Source organism: Dendrobates tinctorius, unplaced genomic scaffold (genome assembly GCF_039654945.1).
Source record: "Dendrobates tinctorius isolate UK_male_01 unplaced genomic scaffold, ASM3965494v1 ptg000029l, whole genome shotgun sequence".
NCBI classification, from domain to species: domain Eukaryota; kingdom Metazoa; phylum Chordata; class Amphibia; order Anura; family Dendrobatidae; genus Dendrobates; species Dendrobates tinctorius.
The window spans coordinates 21,801,152-21,822,806 of NW_027361697.1; the positions used below are offsets into that span (position 1 = coordinate 21,801,152).

The 21,655-nt window shown below is 43.4% G+C and overlaps 1 protein-coding gene across 2 annotated transcripts in view; it reads right to left on the minus strand.

Annotated features, from left to right (window-relative positions):
• The window catches only part of RPAP2 (RNA polymerase II associated protein 2), a 113,494-nt gene that overhangs the window by 54,190 nt on the left and 37,649 nt on the right, over positions 1 to 21,655 (minus strand). For both annotated transcript variants that reach the window (XR_012231428.1, XM_073571456.1), the window contains exon 11: positions 8,123 to 8,191. Coding sequence is in view for 1 of the 2 variants with exons in the window: in XM_073571456.1 (XP_073427557.1) it covers positions 8,123 to 8,191 (69 nt within the window). In the remaining variant the exon portion in view is untranslated. The remainder of the gene's footprint in view (positions 1 to 8,122; positions 8,192 to 21,655) is intronic.

Below are 21,655 nucleotides of genomic sequence, written 5' to 3' on the forward strand. Positions count from 1 at the left end.
CCCCGAGCATGAAGAATGGCCATAACGACCGCCATTACCTTCGTGAATACTCTGGGAGCCGTGGCTAACCCGAATGGCAGAGCCACAAATTGAAAATGCCGGCCATCGATTGCAAACCGAAGGAACTTTTGATGCGGGTGAAAAATAGGGATGTGCAGGTAGGCATCCTGAACATCGTTTGAGGCTAAATATTCTCCCTGCTCCATGGCTGATATCACTGACCGGAGGGATTCCATCCGAAAGTGCCTGACTCTGATGAACCTGTTTAGGAGCTTTAGGTCCAGAACCGGCCTTACTGTTCCGTCCTTCTTGGGGACCGCGAACAGGTTGGAATAAAATCCTTGAGCCTTTTCGCCCTCTGGTACCGGGACAATGACCCCGTTATACTGAAGAATCCTGATGGCTCCTAGCAACGCCTCTGCCCAGGACTCCGATTTGGAAAGCCGGGAAAGAAAAAAAATCGCCTTGGCGGATGTCTGATAAACTCTATTTTGTACCCGGATGACACTAATTCTGCCACCCATGCGTCGTGTGCCACCTTGACCCAGACGTGGCGGAACCTGAGAAGACGACCGCCTACTCTGCTGTCTTCGGGTACCTGAAGCCTCGAGTCATTTTGCTGAGGGCCTCTGGGACCTGGCCCCCCTTGACCTGGGTGGACGGCCCCGCATCCTCCCCAGCGAATTGGCTTTATACGTGACCTGGCGCTCTCTGTCTTGGTTGTAGCGAGCTGGGGCGGTAGAACTGCCCGCTGTTGCCCATCCGGGGGCGCGAAATGCTCGAAAGCGCGCCTGCGGTTGATGAAAGGGCGGTCTACTCTTCTGCTGTGGGAGAAAGCTGCTCTTTCCCCCTGTGGCATCCGAAATGAGCTTGTCTAATTTCTCTCCAAAAAGTCGGTTACCCTGATATGGGAGGGACGTTAACGATTTCTTAGAAATTGAATCAGCCCGCCATAGCCTTAGCCACAAGGCTCTCCTAATGGCGATAGCGTTTGTCGCCGCTAGTGCCGCGCAATTAGCCGCATCCAAGGATGCATTAATTAGATAGTCACCCGCCATCGCGATCTGATTTGCTATCTCAGACACCTCTATCAGCAAATCTCTCTCTTGCAGGACTCTATTCAAAGACTCTGACCATGACATCATGGCCTTGGCCACCCATGTTGCCGCAAATGAAGGCAAAAGTGCTGATCCCGATGCCTCATACACCGAGCGGGCTAAACCTTCCATGAGCCGATCCGTGGGGTCCTTAATGGAAGAACCACTAGGCACTGACAACAATGATCTTGAGGCCAGGCGTGACACTGGGGGATCCACAATCGGAGATTCTGCCCATGTCTTACAGAGCTCTGGTGCAAACGGGTACCTCGTCTCTAGCGTCTTCTGTCCCAAAAAGCGCTTGTCTGGACGTTCCCTGTGCCGTTGTACCATGTCCTCGAATTCTGGATGAGTGCTAAACACCCTATGAGGTCGCCTGGTCTTTTTAAAAGATATCTTATGGCCTGCGGTTAGGGAGACATCCTCCTCAATACCTAGAGTCTGATTGACAGCCTCAATGAGACTGTCTACCGTCTCCCGACACCCCGGGGTATCCAGGTCCAGGGATTCCTGCATGTCCTCATCCGAACTCTGCTCGCTCCCAGACAATGGTGACGGTGAGCGAGACGCCGCACTCATGGATGCTGAAGCACCGGAGGGGCCCGGAGACGCCATATGGGATCTCTCCCTGTACGTCTGTTTAGAGAGAGTGCAGCCCCTGCAGGCCGGCGGCTCTTGTGAGGTGGATGAACCTTCCCAAACAGGCGAGCCGTCGTCTCTACCCCTATCCGGGGCCTGAAGGGTCTCAATCGCCTTCGTAAGCGAAACCATAGACCGAGAAAGTGATAACGCCCATCCCGGGGGGTCCGAACCCCTGGGCTCCATTGGAGGGGAGGGCTCCTGGGCGTGTTTGGAATTACAGGCTTCACATAACTTAATAGTCTGCGCTCGCGTGAACACCGCCCCACAGGAAAAGCATGCGGTATAAAGGAACGTGTGCTTTTTCCCTTTTCCAGACATACTGCAGAAAAGGCCAACCTTCTCTCTCTCTCTCTTTTTCCCTTTTTTTTTTTTTAAAACATAAGGAGGAATGAGGAGAAGGAGGAACACTTGCCCTAGTGTGGCTCCGGGACGGGGTCGCGCTTACCCGGCTCCTGCTGTCTCCCCGCGCTCCTGATCCTGCTGTCGTTTCCTCTCTGGGTAGGCTGCGATGCTCTGCTGACCGCGGCCTACCCTGTTCTGAAGCCGGGGCCTCAATTTTATCCAGCGCCCGCCCTGGACATGGGGGCAGCGCCGGATCTGACGTCACGTCGGGGGGCGGGCCGGATCTGAAGTCACGTTGGGGGGGCGGGGCGGGCCCTCCCCCCGCGGCCTAGGCCGAAGCCGCGGGCTAAATTTAACACTGCTCACCCGCCCGAGCAGGGGCGCGCTTGTGTACCGGAGCTGGATCCTGGGCTCCCCCGGTACCCCCCTGAAGCGCCCCCTTCCCCAGCTGGGGGATTTCCCTGCGCCCACTTGCTACAGGTATGGAAAGGAGGAAGGCGAAAGGGAGGCAGGAGGGAGGAAGCGGAGAGGGGAGAGGAAGGAGGGAGCTGCTGCTGATCACCGCCTTTGGTTACTCTGCAGCTCCTGCCCTGAGTTGCTGGGGCATACGAATGTATTAAAGTGTTCGTCGCTCTTCCTAAGCCTGGAGTCTCTCGCTGCCCAGGGGCCCTCCCAGCCCAACCATACCTCCTTGAGGCCATGAGGTAATCCATTTTCGGACGGTGCAGGCACCCTAGCTCCGTCCGCCTTGTCTGGGCGAGGAGAGGGACCGTCCGCCGCCATGCAGCACCGCCGTCATGCGTTGGTGGAGCAGTGGGGGCGTACAGACTAGTCTTGTGCCTCTGTGCAAGCCCATGGTTTCACTACCTAGGGGTGGACAGGGCTAAGTCTGGCATAATGTCCCACGTCGCGGGAGAGGAAACGTGGAGGGACACTCGCACGTGGTCGCCCGTTGTTGGTTTGGGGAAATCGGATCCTTTCAATAGGATGCGTTGCCCCTGTCTTATCTTCTCAGAAAATAAAAATAGATGTCTGGGGAAAAGTCCCAGATACGCGGAGGCGATACTCGTGCTTGCTCGCCCGTTGATGTTTTGGGGAGATCGGACCATTTCAATAGGGTCCGTCTCCTCTTCATAGCGAGAAAAATATATATAAAAAAAAAAAATAGTCTGGAGAGACCCAGACTGCGTGTGCCTCCATCAGACACTAAGCAAAAACTGGTTTCCGCCCGCTATCGGGGCGAGGGTGTATGCGGCGGAGGAGGGGCCAACTTGTTTTTTGTATACTTAGTATCAGCCTCCAGACGGCAGTAGTACACACCCACAGTCTCTGTGTCCCCCAATGAGACGAAGGAGAAATTACCAATTTATTAACAATTAATTTGGCCAACTTAAATGCAACCTGTCACGTTGTACATGCAGTTCAATCTGTGGACATCGCAATATAGTAAAGTAAAGCTGACTTGTGTTTTATTCATTGAACTCCCTGCTGTTTGTACATCTATGAGTCCAATGGGCGGTGCTACTCAGTGACTGACAGCCATCCCTCCATGCACAGTCATACAGGGAAGACTGTCAATCACTGAATAGGACCTCCCACTGGACTGATACGCATGCAAATTCCATGGATTACAATTAACAAAAAATATGTGTTACAGAAACTTCTCCCAATAAAAAGGTGTATAATTCTGCTCGGCTCCTCCTGCTCTACATCATTCAGCCTGCAGATCAGATACAATTTTGAACATAACAGGTTCCCTTTAAAATATCCAGAAAAAAAAGTAAGAAACTAGGCAAATAGTGTTGCTTAAAAATACTCTACCATTCTTTGTACACAGCTCTCGTGCCCACCTATGTGTCTCCATGGTAAGAGACTGCAAACAAACTCTTGCTCCTACTCACCCTAGAATAATTAGAAAGGATGGCTCGAGAATAAAAGGCCTACTACTTGGTCTATAAATCAATTTGTAAAATTCATGTGTATGGATACAATTAAAATATATATATATATGTTTTTTTTAATTAGACTTTTTACAAAGTTAAATTTTTTTTAGATACACTGGAACAACAAAAAATAATAAAAAAAAAAATTCACATATCCTTTGAAGTAGACTCAATATTTTAAAATGATCCTTCATATTTTATTACTTGATATTATCATGTGTAATTAATGGTAAATTGTACATTTGCATTACAGAAAAAAAATTGTAGTTTTATTGAGTGCTTTACCTAGATACTATTGGAAACTATTTTACCCTGGCAAGCAAATTTTTGAATTTTTTTTTTTTAAATTGAATAGAAAGACTAAAAAATTCATAAGATCTGTTTCACAAATCACCAATTCAACCAAGAAAAGGCATATAATAAAAATGACAAAAGATTTGTTCTTATAGCTAATAAAATATTGATGCCAGCGCATTCAAGTAAAGTTACTTTCTGTGTTCTGATTTAATGAATCGTTTGAGCAGTATCTGACGGAGTGACACAGATGTAGGGCTCGTTGAAGCCTACGCTAATACCTACTAGTATGGACTTCCTTGGGAGGGTGAATATAGAACAATGTGTCAGACCGAAGCAATATCAAAATATATTAAGTGCTGTGCCAATGATGCTGCAATGTTGGACCAAAACGTTCCCTGACCTGTGAAAGTCTCCAAAGCACTTCCTTGCCCCAGAGGCTCAAATGACTCACAAAACCCGCAACAAGCGGCAAAAGCAACACCGCTGCATTTACTGGAAACGACTGTAAATTGAAGATATGGATCTTGATTATCTAGTTATGGGAAAGCTGACGGTTTAATGTTCTAGCACAATAGGTTTTATTTTTTCTTCACACACAAAACAATTACCAAAACATTAGATTATTACCTACAGATTAGATATGTGTCTGATATCAAGGATTATATTATCACTGATATACAAGAGTCGCTCGGAATAGTAAAGTATTGTCTAATTATCACACTAGGTGAATCAAATAACTATATATTAAAAAAGGGCTTTACTTTCTCTAGTCTTTAAAATAGATTGTCTCAAGAGATTAAAACCTTTGTCACCAGATCAAACGAGGGCAGTTTTTGCTCTTATTTTATTTGCGCTGCTCTACTGATTATTTATTGTATTATTTTTTTCTTTAAATACCGTAAACCATATGGTAAAAGAGATAAGTGCCTTTTTATGTAGTACTAATTTAAAAAATAAATACATAAAAAAGTGAATAAACCCCCAAATTACCACTACAGCACTCCAGGGAGAAAAAAAAAAAAAAAAAGCACAAAACACAAGCAAAGCAACATTCAAAAACAACAAAAACAAAACTAAATGTAACAATACAATGTAGTTCTTAGGGCAAACGTAGACTAGGCAGTCTGTGTGAGCCAAGTTTAGCAAAAATCTAATTTTAAGACTGTCTAGTCTTGATTTACACCCCCTATTAAGGTTGGCTTTCTTCTTGCCAAAAACGTGAATTCCAGTTTTCGTGTATTTTTTGTAGCATGAAGATGTTAGGCCACACCCCTTTTCCCAACAAGTTCCATCTATTTTCATGAAGGTCACATCCCCTTGCTGGACCAGTTGCAAAAAGAAGGCCAAGTTTTTTTTGGGGGGTAGGACTCAAAAGACACCAGAATTCTGCTGCATTTAACTTGATAAATAAACCCTGATGTGTGTAGAGCAGACCTGGGCAAACTTCGGACAGGGGGCCAGATCCCGCCTTCTGGCTGTACCAGTCTCGCCTGTGGAGCGAGACAGCCGAAGGGGTGAAGAAGTGGCCCATGGGCTGCACCATGCCCTCCCCCATAGGGGTACTCACACTGTATATATGGAGGCTATGGGGGGCTCACTCTGCATACATGGAGTATATGTGGAATGCTCCCAATGTATATATGGAGGCTATGTGGGGGGATCACACTGTATATTCCAGGCAATGTGGGCGGATCATGCTGTATATAGGGGTCTATGTGAGTGCTCATACTGTACATAAGAGGTTATTTGGTGGGGCTCATAGTGTATGTTGGAGGCAATGTGGGCGCTGCTCATACTGTATATAGTGAGGCTAGGTGTGGGACGTATGCCATATATAGGAGACTATACTGTATATAGGCTACGTTGGGCTCACACTGTACATAAGAGGCTATCTGGGGCTTATATTGTATATAGGAGGCTATGTGGGGTGCGTATGCTGTATATAGGAGGCTATGTTGGGGCTCACACTGTACATAAGAGCCTATCTGGGGCTTATATTGTATATAGGAGGCTATGTGGGGTGCGTATGCTGTATATAGGAGGCTATGTGGGGTGCGTATGCTGTATATAGGAGGCTATGTTGGGGCTCACACTGTACATAAGAGGCTATCTGGGGCTTATATTGTATATAGGAGGCTATGTGGGGTGCGTATGCTGTATATAGGCTACGTTGGGCTCACACTGTACATAAGAGGCTATCTGGGGCTTATATTGTATATAGGAGGCTATGTGGGGTGCGTATGCTGTATATAGGAGGCTAAGCTGGGGCTTACACTGTACATAAGAGGCTATCTGGGGTACACGCTGTATATAGTGAGGTTATGTGGGGACACATATTGTATCTAATACTTTTGAACGACACCATTGGTTTACCACATAATGTACTGGAAAACGGGAAACAAATTCCAATTGTGGTAAAATTGCAAGAAAAGTGCAATTCCACAATTGTTTAATTTTTTTTTTAACCATGTTCACTAAATGCTAAAAAAGGACCTGCCATTATGATTCTCCAGGTCATTTTGAGTTTGCAGATACCAAACATGTCTAGGTTCTTTTTTTATTTAAGGGGTGAATAAAAAATTCTAAATTTGTAAAAAAGAAAAAAAAAAGGCGCATTTTCAGAGACCTGGAGCATCTTCATTTTTCAGGATTCGGAGCTGGGCGGGTGCTTATTTATTGCAGGCTCAGCTGATGCTATTATTGATATCATTTTGGGATAGATATGATCTTTTGATCGCCTGTTATTGCATTTTAACACAATATTGCATCGACCAAAAAAACGCAATTCTGACGTTTTTATTTTTTTTTCATTATGCTGCATAGCGATCGGATTAATTTACTTTTTATTTTGATAGATCGGGCGATTCTGAACACAGCGATACCAAACATGTGTTTTTATTTTGAATGGGGGCAAAAATGTTTTTAAAAACATTTTTTTCTACTTTTTCTTGCTTTAATAGTCTCCTTAGGAGACTTGAAGATGCGATCATCTGATCGCTTGTGCTACACAGAGCAAGGCTTCCCACGATATTGTGACAGGGGTGCTGCTGGGTGGAGCTAGTGACGCTTTTCCGATCGTGTTAAATGCCACTGTCAGAGATGGACAGCGGCATTTAACATATTAACAGCCACAGGTGGATTGTGACGCAGCCCGCATCAAACAGAGGGAGGCGACCTATGACATATATGTATATACTTCATATGTCGTAAAGGGGTTAATATTGAGCAGAACTAATTTCAGCCTATTTGGCCCTCCACAACAGTCAGTCTTTCATGTGGCCCCCTCAGAAAAATTACTTGCCCACCCATGGTGTGTAGAGTATTCAAAAACTTCCTTTATGCTTAATATAACCATCGGGATAAAACATTTATGTGGTGAAAAGAACACGAAAAAGTTTACACTAAGAAAATCACCGCAGTCTAGCACAGAGGATACAAATAATGAACAATCTTAGCAAGACCAATGCAAAAAAAATTTCTGTCAAGCCGTCAAGTTTATGGGGGGGGGGGGAAACAAAATAGCTATCTCACAGGGGGATGCTCTCTTTTAAAAGGCAATAAAAATATGCATCCATTTTGTGTGTTGTCAGCTTCTATGAAGAGCTATGGGTTTCCATGGTTACAGACTACATGCAAGCTTTGCGTCGTCAGATCCTACAGCCACAGTCTGGCTCCTCTCTCTTGACACTGACATTTGTTAGGTCAGTAGGATCGGCTTGTCCATACTTGGTTCCCCTAGGTATTCTATATACAGGGAGTTGAAGGCATTCTGTGCATTGCGATATGATTAGCAATACTTACGCAGACAGCAATACAATGGCAATTATTGACCATTCGGGGCCCGTGTGAGTTATATTCGTACTTGAAAATCTGAAAAACAAAAACATTAAAATGATAAAAAATATAAATCACAAAATATTATTGGAAAATAAATGATGAGATTTACACATAGACTACATCACGAACATAAATGACCCTTAGGAACACTTTATGTAAGAACGGGAAATCATCTTGTGCAGTGTTACGGGTATTTAAAGGGGTTATCTGGCGCTATTTTATTTTCGTACTGGACCTAAGAACTAACAGAAAGGTATTTGCTGTCCACCTGCCTGTTCTGTCCGGCGCAGATATTTGCAAGCACAGAGTGGTCTCGCTACCACCAACGATTCTGCAGCTTCTGATGACATCACATCAACAGAGCAGCGGCTTCTCTTCCGCTGCACTGCTCTACCAATGCCATGCTGATTGGCAGCTGGCTTCCCACTGCCTAACTGCGGGGAGCGGGCGGTCATTCAGCAGTCACACCCCGGAAGAGCTGCTCTGTTGACATGAAGCAGCAGAATCGCTGGTGCCTGGTAGAACAAGTAGGTAGTTATCAGGCACATAGTAAAAAAATAAAATAGTCCTAGATAACCCCCCCTAAAGAAAATCTGTCAGTAAGATCCCCCCATCCCAAAACCACATATCTGGGCATGCAGGTCTCTGAAAGATAAATCCATCAACATATTTATATCTTAAAGAAGTTGCCCACTTGGCCCCGATAAAATAATAAAATTTATACTCACCTCCCGTGTCGGCGCCGTTACCGCGGTGTCGGCCCTAGTTCTCCCGGGGCTCTCGTGCTGTTGCTGTGTCACGTGACGCCGGTGCCCAATCAAACCCCACCTTCGGACAAATTGAGCATGAAGAGGAAGTCAGAGAGCATCTGCAGCCCAGACTTCCTCTTCATGTTCGATTTGCCCAAATGCGGAGACAGTGACGCCAGTGCTGATCGGGCGCCGAGGTCATGTGTCACAACACTGCACGAAAGCTCCGGCGAGAGCGAGTCCCGACACCGCGGGAATGGCGCCAGCATAGTAGGTGAGTATAAGCTTTATTATTTTATCGGGGCCAAGCGAGGGCTATGATGGATTTAGCGTTCAGAGACCTGAATGCTCATATATGTGGTTTTGGGATGGGGGAGCTTATTGACAGGAGGAGTAAAGTAGGAATTGTTATTTCATGGATGAATATACTGTAATTATTTACTCAAAGTTGCATTTTACATGAAGGCAAATTTCAGTAGAGGATCAGCTTTATAGTGGGAATAATGAAGCCCGTCAATGCCGTCTCGCAGTGCGGAGAATGAGATGAGCGGTGATTCCTGGTGTTGACAGTGCAGTAAATCTGTGAGGCTGAAGATAATTGATGGAGACAGGCCTGATTCATCTGGGGACATGCCAACAAACAGGCTAAGGAGCAGCGAGTGCTGTGCAATATGTCCAGCTATTGATTGAAGCACGGGGAGGCGATGTCCAAGTACACGAACAGCAGTAGCTGCAGATATTTGTGTCTATTAACTTCTAGTCAATGTTCTTATTGATTGGCAAGCTCCCAACACTGGTCACGGCCATTAATATGCTCCTCGAGCCGTTATATCCAGAGGGGTGGCAGATACAAAAATCCCCACCTGTAAGAGGCGATGGCATTCCACGCTACTGGCCACGCGCACAGATACAGAATACATTGCTCTGAAAAGAGCGCTACTACAGGGGATGTAATAATCATGCATTTCCAGTCTATGTCTTTATTGGACATTTGTTCCTTAGTGCAAAAAGAATTTCACTTTACAGATAAAGTTAGGTGGATATGCTAAAAATGTCTTAAAGATATGGGGCCAAAACGTATCAGAAGAACTCTGATGCCAACCCAAACTGTCCGGCAGTGGCCACCAACAGGAGGCAATGGAGGAGAAGGTGGAAGTACTTGTGTGAATTTTTTCCATCAAAGGTTCTTATGTCATAAAAATGGGGTTATCTTTTTTTTTTAACCACGTAGAAGGCTCTAGAATAGTGTTTACCAAACTCCAGCCCTCACAGTCCTCAACAGGTCATGTTTCCAGGAATTCTTTACTATTGCCCGGGTGATGGAATCATTATTGAGGCATCAGAAATTGCTGCAGATTCTCTCATCTGTGCAACACTAAGGAAATCCTGAAAACGTGATGCATTGGGGGACTGGGAGGACGGGGTCTGGGGAACATAATATAAACCATACTCCCCTTACCAAACTCCCTCTCATACCAGCGCGACCGGTCCTCACCAGTCTTGTGTGCTTTCTCTTCCTGTCTTTTCAGGAAGAGTTTTCAGCAGGTAGCACCTCTATGAACAGCTGATAACACAGGATCTACCATTTACATAGGAAATTTTAGAGCCCTCCCCTTGCTACCTCTCCCTTCAGAATGACCTTTGCACCCGCTCATTAGATGCTTCCATACTAACCCCTTCACCCCCGATCCTGTTTTCTCCTTCCTGACCAGGCCAAATTGTACAATTCTGACCAGTGTCACTTTATGTGGTAATATCTCTGGAACACTTCAATGAATCCAAGTGACTCTTAGACGTTTTTCTTTTTTGTGTGACACGTTGCACTTTATGGTAGTGGTAAATACAGGTCGATATTTTTTGTCTTTGTGAAAATATCAGAACTTTGGTGAAAATGTAGCAATTTTCAATCTTGTAATTCTTATATACTTAAACCAGATCATTATATCAGACAAAATAGCTAATAAGATTTACCACATGTCTACTTTACCTTAGCATCATTTTTGAAACATCATTTTTTTGTGAGGAAGTTGGAAGCAATTTTTAAGTTTTCCAATAAAAGTTTAAAAAAAACAATTTTATGACTATATGACAAAAATACCCCAAATTGTCACCATTTTAAAACTGAACCCCTCAAAGTGCTCAAAACCACATTCAAGAAGTTTAATAACCTTTCAAGTGCTTCACATAAATTAAAGCAATGTGAAAGAAACATATGAAAATTTCACTTTTTCCCTGCAAAAATTTTGTTTTAGCCCCAAATTTGGCATTTTCACAAGGTTAACAGGAGAAAATGGACTGTAAAGATACTGATACCCGGTATGTGGTGGAAAACTACGGTTTGGGCGCACGGCAGCGCTCTGGATGGAAGAAGTACCATTTGATTTTTGGAGTGCAAATTAGAGGATACCATACAATGTTTACAGAGCCACTGATGTGTATAAACAGTGCACCCCCCCCCCCCCACAAGTGACCTCTTTATGGAAACTACAACCCTCAGGGAATTTACTTAGCGGTGCTATGAGCACCGCAAGCTCACAGGGGCTTCACAGAATTTTATAACGTTGAGCCGTGAATTTGAAATTTTTTTTTTTTTACAATAAAAATGTTATTTCAGCCCCAAATTTTTCATTTTAACAAAGGTAACAGAAGAAAATGGACCATATAATTTGCCGTGCAATTTCTCCTGAGTGCACAGATACCTCATATGTGGAGTAAATCTACTGTTTGGGCGCACGGCAGGGCTCAGAAGGGAAGAAGGGCTAATTGAATACTGGAGTGTAATTTTGGCTGCAAGAGATTGTGGATGTCATGTCACAATTAAGTGCCCTTGACATGACAAAACAACAGAAATCATCAGAAGTTACCCCATGTAGGAAACTACACCTCATGAGGAATTTAGCAAAGGTGTAGTGAACATTTTTAAGCCTCTGACAATTCATAGAATTGAAGATAATGTGGTAAAGGAGATTGCTGACCAATGTACAGTGCCTTCCAGAAAAAAATAGTCCAATATATAAGGAAAAACTTTCAGGCACTGATTTCATGCATAAACTGGTAATTTATTAGAATGTTCCAATGTAGTCAATTTCATGTGTTTAGACATACACGCTTGGCTTACATGACAGCAAAATCAATCAACGTTTCTGCAAAAAAAAGCCTTGCTCACGATTTATCTTAGTGCTTAGAATAGAAAGGGTGAAGACTGAGTCACCAGGGTATGTGTGTGTGTCTCTCTTGCCAGCGTTCCAGGAAAGTGTGTCACACACACTTGTCATGTGGATACCACGACAAAGAGGGGCTAGAAGATTACAGCGTCTGCATTCACGAACTCATGCACTGATTAGAATGGCTTCACCATCTTATTAAACAGTGCAGGGTTTTTTTTTCCTTGCTGGCAGTGCAAAGGTTAATCAGTTCAGTTGATCTCCTGGAGCTCTCCAACCTGGACTGTCTCAGCTGTTCAGTGTTGGCCACTCCCATCTGGTGTATATGCTTGCCATTGGCACCTGAGAATTGCCAGTGATAGTTCTTACTGCCTGGTTAGGAGTTAGAGGTAAAGTTCATGTTTGGAGAGTTGTTTAGGAGATTGATGTGTGGACTTGGTGTGTTCATCCTCTCCTATTTAGTTTCACCTTCCGATACCTCACCTGTGTTCCACTCTTGTTTGGTGAGCGTATTTTGTATGATTCTAGTTTTCATTTATCCCTGTCCGTCTACCCTTGTTTGTCTGGCTAGTATTATCCTATACACTTCAGCCTCACACCTTCTGGGATGCGGGAGGGAACAGATAAGCGTTAATATAGGAGTATAGCAAGGCACGTGACCCCGGCAACTCCACCCTCAGAAGGGACAGGGATAGACTATGGCGCCCCTAGTTAGGAGGATTGGGTAGGAGTCCACAGTCCCTGGTCACTACATAACCGAACAAGCCTTTATACTCAATAATAGCTCAGATAATAGGGCTCAATGGACAGAGGGTAAACAGCAATTAGAGTAGCCTTAGAGTGGCCGGATAACTGACGCATGTTTGTAAAACAACTGTTTTATGAGGAAGGAGAAACCACTGGTTGGTTATTAGTCAAACTAGAGCAGGCACAACAAGATAATACATTTACATACCTGTTAAGAGAAAAGAAGGGTAAAGTGTGTACTGAAATCTTGCAAATTTTGCATATAGTCTATGCTAGTCACTACTCTTCCAGGGTTTTCTACTCCCAGGGTAATTTGTTGGACCTCTTGGAAATCACAAATTTTAAGGTCACCTTCAGAGGTTTCCCTACCCTATCTCTTATGCAAAAAATATGATGGGGTTGTAAGAAACTATTGGGAATGTGCTACGTACACCACTTTATAGAATAACCCTTGCTTGAGGGAACTGCTACATCTGGAGGTGGGGAGTGGAAATAACATGGTCTGAAGTATCTGTATCAATTGCATTGGGATTGTCACTTTTGCCGATAGGAACAACTAAAACAAGAATTCATCGTAATTCCGATTTTTTTTTTTTTTTTTTTAGGTATATACAATTAAGGTATGCAATAAGAGCACAGGAAACGGTATCTCCCTTCTCCATTTCAGTCAATGGGATACTAGACTATGATGTGAGGGGTAAAAATACCATGGACATTATCTCCGTGATGTACAACTCTCTGTTACCAAGAATCCTGAGGGATCTTATGACTGCAGTCAAAAATAGGTGGAAGAGAGATGTGTGACATATGTCCATAGAAAAAGGGGGGGACATCTTGGACTCAACATGGCAGATATTGATCAAAACAGCCAAGAGGAGGTCACAACTGTTCTTGATTCATTGATTTTATAGAACCCCAAAAGATGGGTCTCAGATCGGATGATAGTTGTCCCCGAAGTAGGGAAGAGGGTGCAGAATTGATCCATTTGTTTCGGCAAAGTAATTTGGGAGGCCTTTAACACTCCAGTTTCTATTAATCCTAAATCTTGCCTCCTGGGTCTAGTGGGGGACATCAGAGGATCCTCTCCAGGGCAGTTAGCCATAGTTAAAATATTCTACCATATAAGGAAGACTATTACAAAATAGCTGGCTAGCAAGTAGCCCTCCCTTGATTGATAAAATCGTTTGGGGATTAAACAATACAATCCTAAAGAAGAAAAAAAATATAGTAAAATGGGATCTGTAGGTAAATCTAGAAAACACTGGGGAGACTGGATGACGTGCCCGGCAGTACTGTCTGAAGTATTACACAGCTTTATTCTTTGTGTTGGTGAGATTAATAATCCAAATTTATTTTTGGGTTTATGGCTGCTGTCACACACTAACAAACTTTTTATTGCAAAAACTAGTTTTTGCATCACCAAGTTTTGAGAGCTACAATTTTTCCACATTTCGGCCGATAAAGTCATGTGAGAACTTGTTTTTTGTGGGATGAGTTGTCGTTTTTACTGATACCAGTCCCTCTATGAGACTAACTTTTATCACACTCATCACTGGTATAATGCATTATAATTCACTAGCATTGCAATTAGCATGGTCTAACAGGCTTGCTGTAGCTGGCAGACCTGGGGGTAATCATGACAATCTCAGGTTGCTATATCGGGTCCTTGTGATGACGTCACAGGGGCGCAGATCGGACGGCAGAGGGAAGCCCCTCCCTCTTCCATCCTCCTAAATGTTGCGATCGATATTGATTGCATTTAGGGGGTTAAACAGCCAGGGATGGTTGGGGCTCCACTCCTGGCTGTGAGAGCCGAGGCTCAGCTGTCACGTAAGCCGAGTACCAGGCTCCACAGCTCCGATGCTGTGTAAGATCCCATGATGTACCCATACACCAAAGGTAAGGAACCCCTATCTGACCATGACGTATAGGTACGTCAAATATCGTGAAGGGGCTAAAGATAGGGTCAGAGTCTGCCTATTGTGGATAGTGTACGTGTGAATTTCCTGAAACAACAGTAAGTTTGAGTCTAAAAAAAAACCCCCAGAGGCCAATGTGAAAATTGTAAGATTTTTAATTTGTATACAGATTGTGATCTGGGTGAAATTTTTTTTTTTTTTCAAAAATAAAAATGCTATAAAACCCCCCACAAAAACCTGATTAAGGCTGTGTGCCCACGTTGCGCTTTTTTAAGCGTTTTTGCCGCTTAAAAAACTCATACTGAACGCACCCCATGCATTCCTATGGCATTCCGCACATGCTGTGCTAATGCTGCGTTTTTTTCCGTGGTGGAATCGCATCACGCAAAAAAACACAGCATGCTCATTCTTTTTGCGGAATTGCCGCGATTCCGCACCCATAGGAATGCATGAGATCCGCTTACTTCCCGCATGTGGCTATGCCCACCATGCGCAAAGTGAGCGTCTCATGTGCAGATGGTACCCACGGTGTGGAGGAGAGGAGACTGTCCTCCAGGCCCTGGGTACCATATCCCTGTAAAAAAAAAAAAAAAAAAAAAATAATATCGGGTTATATTGACCTTCTGGCGTCCCACGCAGCCTTCCCGGGCCTCAGCGATGCTTTCGTTCCCAGTAATGCCTTGCGCAGCAGCAAGGGCTTGTGATGATGTGAGTCATGCGAGACCGCTACAGTATCGCGAGACCTCGTCATCAAAGGTCTCACGATGCTGTAGCGGTCTCGCGTGACTTCACGTCATCACAGGCCCTTGCCGCTGCCGCAAGGCATTACTGGGAACGGAAGCATCGCTGAGGCCCGGGAAGGCTGCGCGGGACGCCGGAAGATGAATATAACCCGATTTTTTATTTTTTTTTAATTATTTTTAACATTCTATCGAAAGGTTATTGCTCCCTGCTGATTCTCCTGGATCTCTCTGCCGCATTTGACACTGTGGATCACCAGCTCCTCCTCACTATGCTCCGCTCTATAGGCCTCAAGGACACAGCCCTCTCCTGGTTCTCCTCCTACCTCTCTGACCGCTCCTTCACTGTATCTTTTTCCGGCTCCTCTTCCTCTTCTCGTCCCCTTACTATCGGGGTCCCGCAGGGCTCAGTCCTAGGCCCCCTCCTCTTCTCTTTATACACTGCCCCTATTGGACAAACAATCAGCAGATTTGGGTTCCAGTATCATCTCTATGCTGATGACACCCAATTATACACTTCTTCCCCTGACATCACCCCTACCCTAATTCAAAATACCAAGGATTGTCTGTCTGCTGTCTCTAGCATCATGTCCTCCCTCTATCTGAAACTAAATCTCTCTAAAACTGAACTTCTTGTGTTTCTCCCCTCTACTAACCTCACTCTACCTAACATCGAAATAACCCTGGAGGGTTCAACCATAACTCCCAAGCAGCATGCCCGCTGTCTTGGGGTCATATTCGACACTGAACTTTCCTTTACTCCGTACATCCGATCACTCAGTCGCTCTTGTCACCTGCATCTTAAAAACATCTCCAGAATCCGACCTTTTCTCACCTTTGAAACTGCTAAGACTCTTACTGTCGCTCTTATTCATTCTCGCCTGGACTACTGCAACTCTCTTCTGATCGGTCTCCCTCTTACCAAACTTTCTCCTCTCCAATCCATCTTGAATGCGGCAGCCAGGGTCATATTTCTGTCCAGCCGCTTCACCGATGCCTCCATCTTGTGCCAGTCATTACACTGGCTACCTATTCGCTACAGGGTCCAGTATAAACTCATCTCTCTCACCCACAAAGCTCTCCACTGTTCTGCACCGCCTTATATCTCCTCTCTCATCTCTGTCTATCGCCCTACACGTGCCCTCCGTTCTACAAATGACCTAAGACTAACATCCCCCGTAATCCGAACCTCGCACCTCCGCCTCCAAGACTTCTCTCGTGCTGCTCCAGCTCTCTGGAATGCACTTCCCCAGGCGATCAGACTGATACCTAGCCCTGACCTATTCAAGCGCGCTTTGAAAACCCATCTCTTCAAACAAGCCTACCACATCAACTACCCAGCAAGCTAACTTTGCCCTGTTCCCTCCTTCCAAATATTATTCTGAATCTGCACCCTACTATTCATCTGTCTCCACACCCTTCATGCACATGATAACTGCACTTGATACTTGTCTATTGCACTTAAACACACGGGCTGATGACCGGATCATGCAGCTTTATATGAAAATCCCTATTATAATTGCCAGACCTGAATTAACAAGCATTTTTCACCTACTGTGTCCCCCCATTTCCTTGTAGATTGTAAGCTTCTTCTTCTTCTTCTTCCTTTTACTATTGATGCCGCATAGGCAGCCTCAATAGTAAAAAGTTGGTCACACTTGTCAAACACTGTTTGACGAGTGTGACCAACCTGTCAATCACTTTCCAAGCGATGCTTCAAATCGCTTGGAAAGTGCTTGAATTCCGCACGCGAAAATCGCAGCAAAAACGCGCGCTTTCTGGGAAGGAGTCCGGTTTTAGTGTCCGGTTTTAAACGCTACGTGGGCACATAGCCTTAAACAATATATTAAAACCAAACACGGAAAAGAGTGAGGATCTTCACTGTGTGGAAGCACCCGAGAATCGCGGCTCTTTTTTCCCCCGTTTGGTTTGAATACGCTTCTTCCCACCGGAGTGTGGGTCAGCCGTTGGATCGGCAGTCCTTCATTCTTACAAGTACGGAGTGGTGCCTGGTCACAACCCATGCAAATGACCATACACTATCTCTTGCTCGCTGTGTCTTATATTGGGGGGAGGGTTAACACTTAGAGAACCTTTACTCTTTTTCTTTTCACTGATTTAAACAATAGAATATTTTCTGATTGAACCTATATTTTAAAAAAAAAATTTTGCACTTACCAGGTCCCAACTGTTTAGGTACAAACTCTGATTTTAATTTCTGCATCTATACAACCAATCTTATGTCAGGTTACTAACTGGCAGCACTCAATCAAAAAGACATACGAGGCACACTTGAAAGATAAAAAAAAGTCTTAAGATTTACAGGAAACCTAAAAATAACCCAAAACACTACATATTAAATGAGATACAATACAAAACTCTGCCCGGAGCAACAGATTCCCCTACGAGAATTCAAAGGGGAAACCCATTCAGAACCGTGAAGACCACATCAGTGAGATCTATGATCGTGGTCAACTGATTTCCAGAAAGATGGTGTTCTACATGGCACGTAAAACAAATGTGTCTTCGGAAAATGACCTATTGTTTAAATCAGCTTTTTATGTCAAATTTATTTAAAAAAAAAAAAAAAAAAAATTGTTCATATTTTTTTCTATATCACAAGCTTAATTAAAAAGAAAAATTGGAAAACTTGCACATTTTCAAACTGATCACTGGGGCTTTTTTAGACTCTAACCTCGTGTTATTAGCTGTGTATAGAGGTGTTATCTGTAGAGCAAAGAATCGCGGTCAGGAGGTGCCAAGGACGAGAGGGAAGTCTGTTTGATGTCTTTATTCCACAACGCGTTTCAACAGCAGGACGCTGTCTTCCTCAGGTGGTACATGATTCGATACGGCGGAGGGGATATATAAATAAATGGGGAACCAATCACAATTAAGAATCAATTAAAATTAATAAAATCAATATAAAAGAAAGTAGAAACACAATAAAATCACTATAAAAACATTGTGTATAGCAATACAAGTGAATAATATACACAAACGACAGCACAATGGGCTGGAAGATCGTAACATTGTGTGTAAATAACTATACATGTGAACAGTAAAAATAAATAAATAATCCAGCTCATTGTAAATCAGTGCAGGACACACTGCAAATATATAACAACACCAAAGAAAAAAAAACAGTGCATAGACGTTCAGAATATAATGAAAAATCACAAATCTTTATTAAAGGTCCATAATGGCATAGTGGCAGGAGAGTGACACATAAAAGAGCAGAGCGAATAGTGAACAGTGCGCATCCAAAAATAATACCCAGAATATTATTACATGGGGCTTGGTAGTGTAAATAATTAGATATATAATGATATGGTCAGAGAAGGTAAATCACCAAAACATTATAATAAATGGATGGCCAGCCGATAATGAATAAAGGGTAAAGTCCCCAGCTGATCAACTAAATAATGTGACCGAATAGATTATTAAACACCTACCAATAGATGAGGCACTTGACACCACGCTCTGCAGAGCCCCAACGCACGTGCCTCATCTCTTGGTAGGTGTTTAATTATCTATTCGGTCACATTGTTTAGTTGATCAGCTGGGGACGTTACCCTTTATTCATTATATATCTAATTATTTACACTACCAAGCCCCATGTAATAATATTTTGGGTATTATTTTTGGATGCGCACCGTTCACTATTCGCTCTGCTCTTTTATGTGTCACTCTCCTGCCACTATGCCATTTTAACCTTGGACCTTTAATAAAGATTTGTGATTTTTCATTATATTCTGGACGTCTATACATTTGCTGTACATCTATCTCTCATGGAACCAAGAAATTCAGATCCAATACAACAGGTACTGACTACAATATTAATTGTTATGTTGACTGCCGTCGACCGTTGTAATGTATTTAATTGAGTGTACTTGTGGTCTCCAATACATTGGTCGAACCATCCAGACAATGCATGTAAGGTTAAATAAACATCGCCAAAATATTAGAAATGGCTATTACATAGTTTGTCTAAACATTTTTCTTTGGTTCATCAGAAAGACCCAAAATACCTCAAATTATTATTGATCAAATACCTGATACTGTTCCCAACTGGTATAGGAGTTTGATCAATAGAGAAAGTTATTGGATATTTAAATTAGGCACACTAGCCCCAGATGGCCTGATGCTCACCATTGAGAATGTAGCAAGGTAAAATGATTTCTGTAGGAGGAGAAGAAGAGGGAAAAAAGGGAAAAAAAAAAACAAAAACCCTTTGACGAGTATATTTATATTATATGCATCATACATTCACTTGTATTGTTATACACAATGTTTTTTATAGTGATTTTATTGTGTTTCTACTTTGTTTTATATTGATTTTATTAATTTTAATTGATTCTTAGTTGTGATTGGTTCCCCATTTATATATATATCCCCTCCTCCCTATCTAATCATGTACCCACCAGAGGAAGACAGCGTCCTGCTGTTGAAACGCGTTGTGGAATAAAGATATCAAACAGACTTCCCTCTCATCCTTGGCGCCCTCCTGACCGCGGTTCTTTGCTCTACAGTTACTGTCCCTCAACGAGGGTCTGCGGCTGGTGCTGCCTTGGTCTTGCCATTGACCGTCCTCCCCAATGGTGTGGCTCACGCCAGCGCTCCATTGAGACCGCTTTCATTTTATCCATAGAGGTGTTATCCGTCATTGTAAACCTGCCTCTGATGATAAGGAGCCTGCTGAAAACTCTTCCTGAAAGGACTGGAAGTCTGAGTCTAAAAAATCAACAGTGGCCACTATTAAAATTGCATGTTTACTAATTTAGTTTTTTTCTAATAAAGATCATGGCATTAAAAAAAAATTGTGAAAGATTTAATAAAAATACATGTAACACAAACAGCTGATTTAAAGAAAAAGTAATTTTCTATTTATAATTTCCATTTAAAGAAACTATAAACTGAAAAAGAGATGATAAAAGTAGACAAGATAATTTTTTTTTAAGTCCAAGTGGGTGTCACTGGAGGCATGTAGTACTTTTCCCTGTATGATGCGGACCAATCATAAGCAGGCAGCAACACTCAAAAGGGAAGAGAGCGCCCCCAGAGCAGGTTTCTCAGTGTGTGAGATGTAATGATACAGCCCTGATCTCCTGGTCTAACCTCCTTCATGACTCAGTGTGGGAAGAGGGCCAGAACAGCTGAGGTTAGCTGTGTCACATTACAAACTCTTCTATTGTCTCTCCTCTCCTAGCACAGTCTGTACGGCCCCTGTCTTTCCAGAGATGTTATCAGTATCACACTTATGTCTGTTGTGCTCAACTTGTAATCGCTCTGCAGTAAGATCAGAGAACAGTGTCATTGTATCTCACACAGGAGGAATCCAGGACAGGCTACTCCTGTGTGAGATGTAACGACAACCCTGATCTGACTAAAGATCGATTACAAGTTGCTTGAGCATGGCAGACATAAGTGTGATTACTGAAACACTCCACTAAGCAGACACAAGTGTGATTTCTGGCATGCAAAGACATTATGAATCTTGAATCTTTCATTTGTCAGAACTTCACGACACTGACACACTCAGTGCAGCAGACATAAGTGTGATTACTGACACAGTGCAGCAGACATAGGTGTGATTACTGTCACACTCTTATCAGAAGAACTTATGGTTTGTAATGTGACACAGCTAAACTCAGCTGCTCCCTTCCCCACACTGTGGCAGTTATACCAGAAGATCAGGGCCTTCTCACACACTGAGGAACCAGAGTATGTGCTTTCTCTAGTAAGGTGCTGCCTGCTTATGATTGATCCACATCATACAGAGAGAAGAAGTACACACCCCAAGGGAAAACTAATGCCCATTTAGCCTTAAAAAAAGTTAATTCATCAAGTGGCACATAATTAAAAAAAAAATGTGTGCAGGAATTTTCTGATGCGTATAAATTGGGCTGTGGAAACTCTTCCTAAATGCATGGGAAGCAGATCAGGGTTTTATTTCGACATAGAATGTGCACAGAAATCCATGTCAAATTTAACCTGTGTGAACATGGCCTTAGAAAGTGTTTGCATTTGATGAACCCAGGACATGTACTATATATATGTACTAGCGCTGAACCCCCATAATCAGTGGTAGAGCTGTGACACGCATTGGTCAGCCAGGTACTATATCTGATAGCCCAAGTGAAGCAAATGATTTACCTTTCAGCTTACTTCGTGGCCT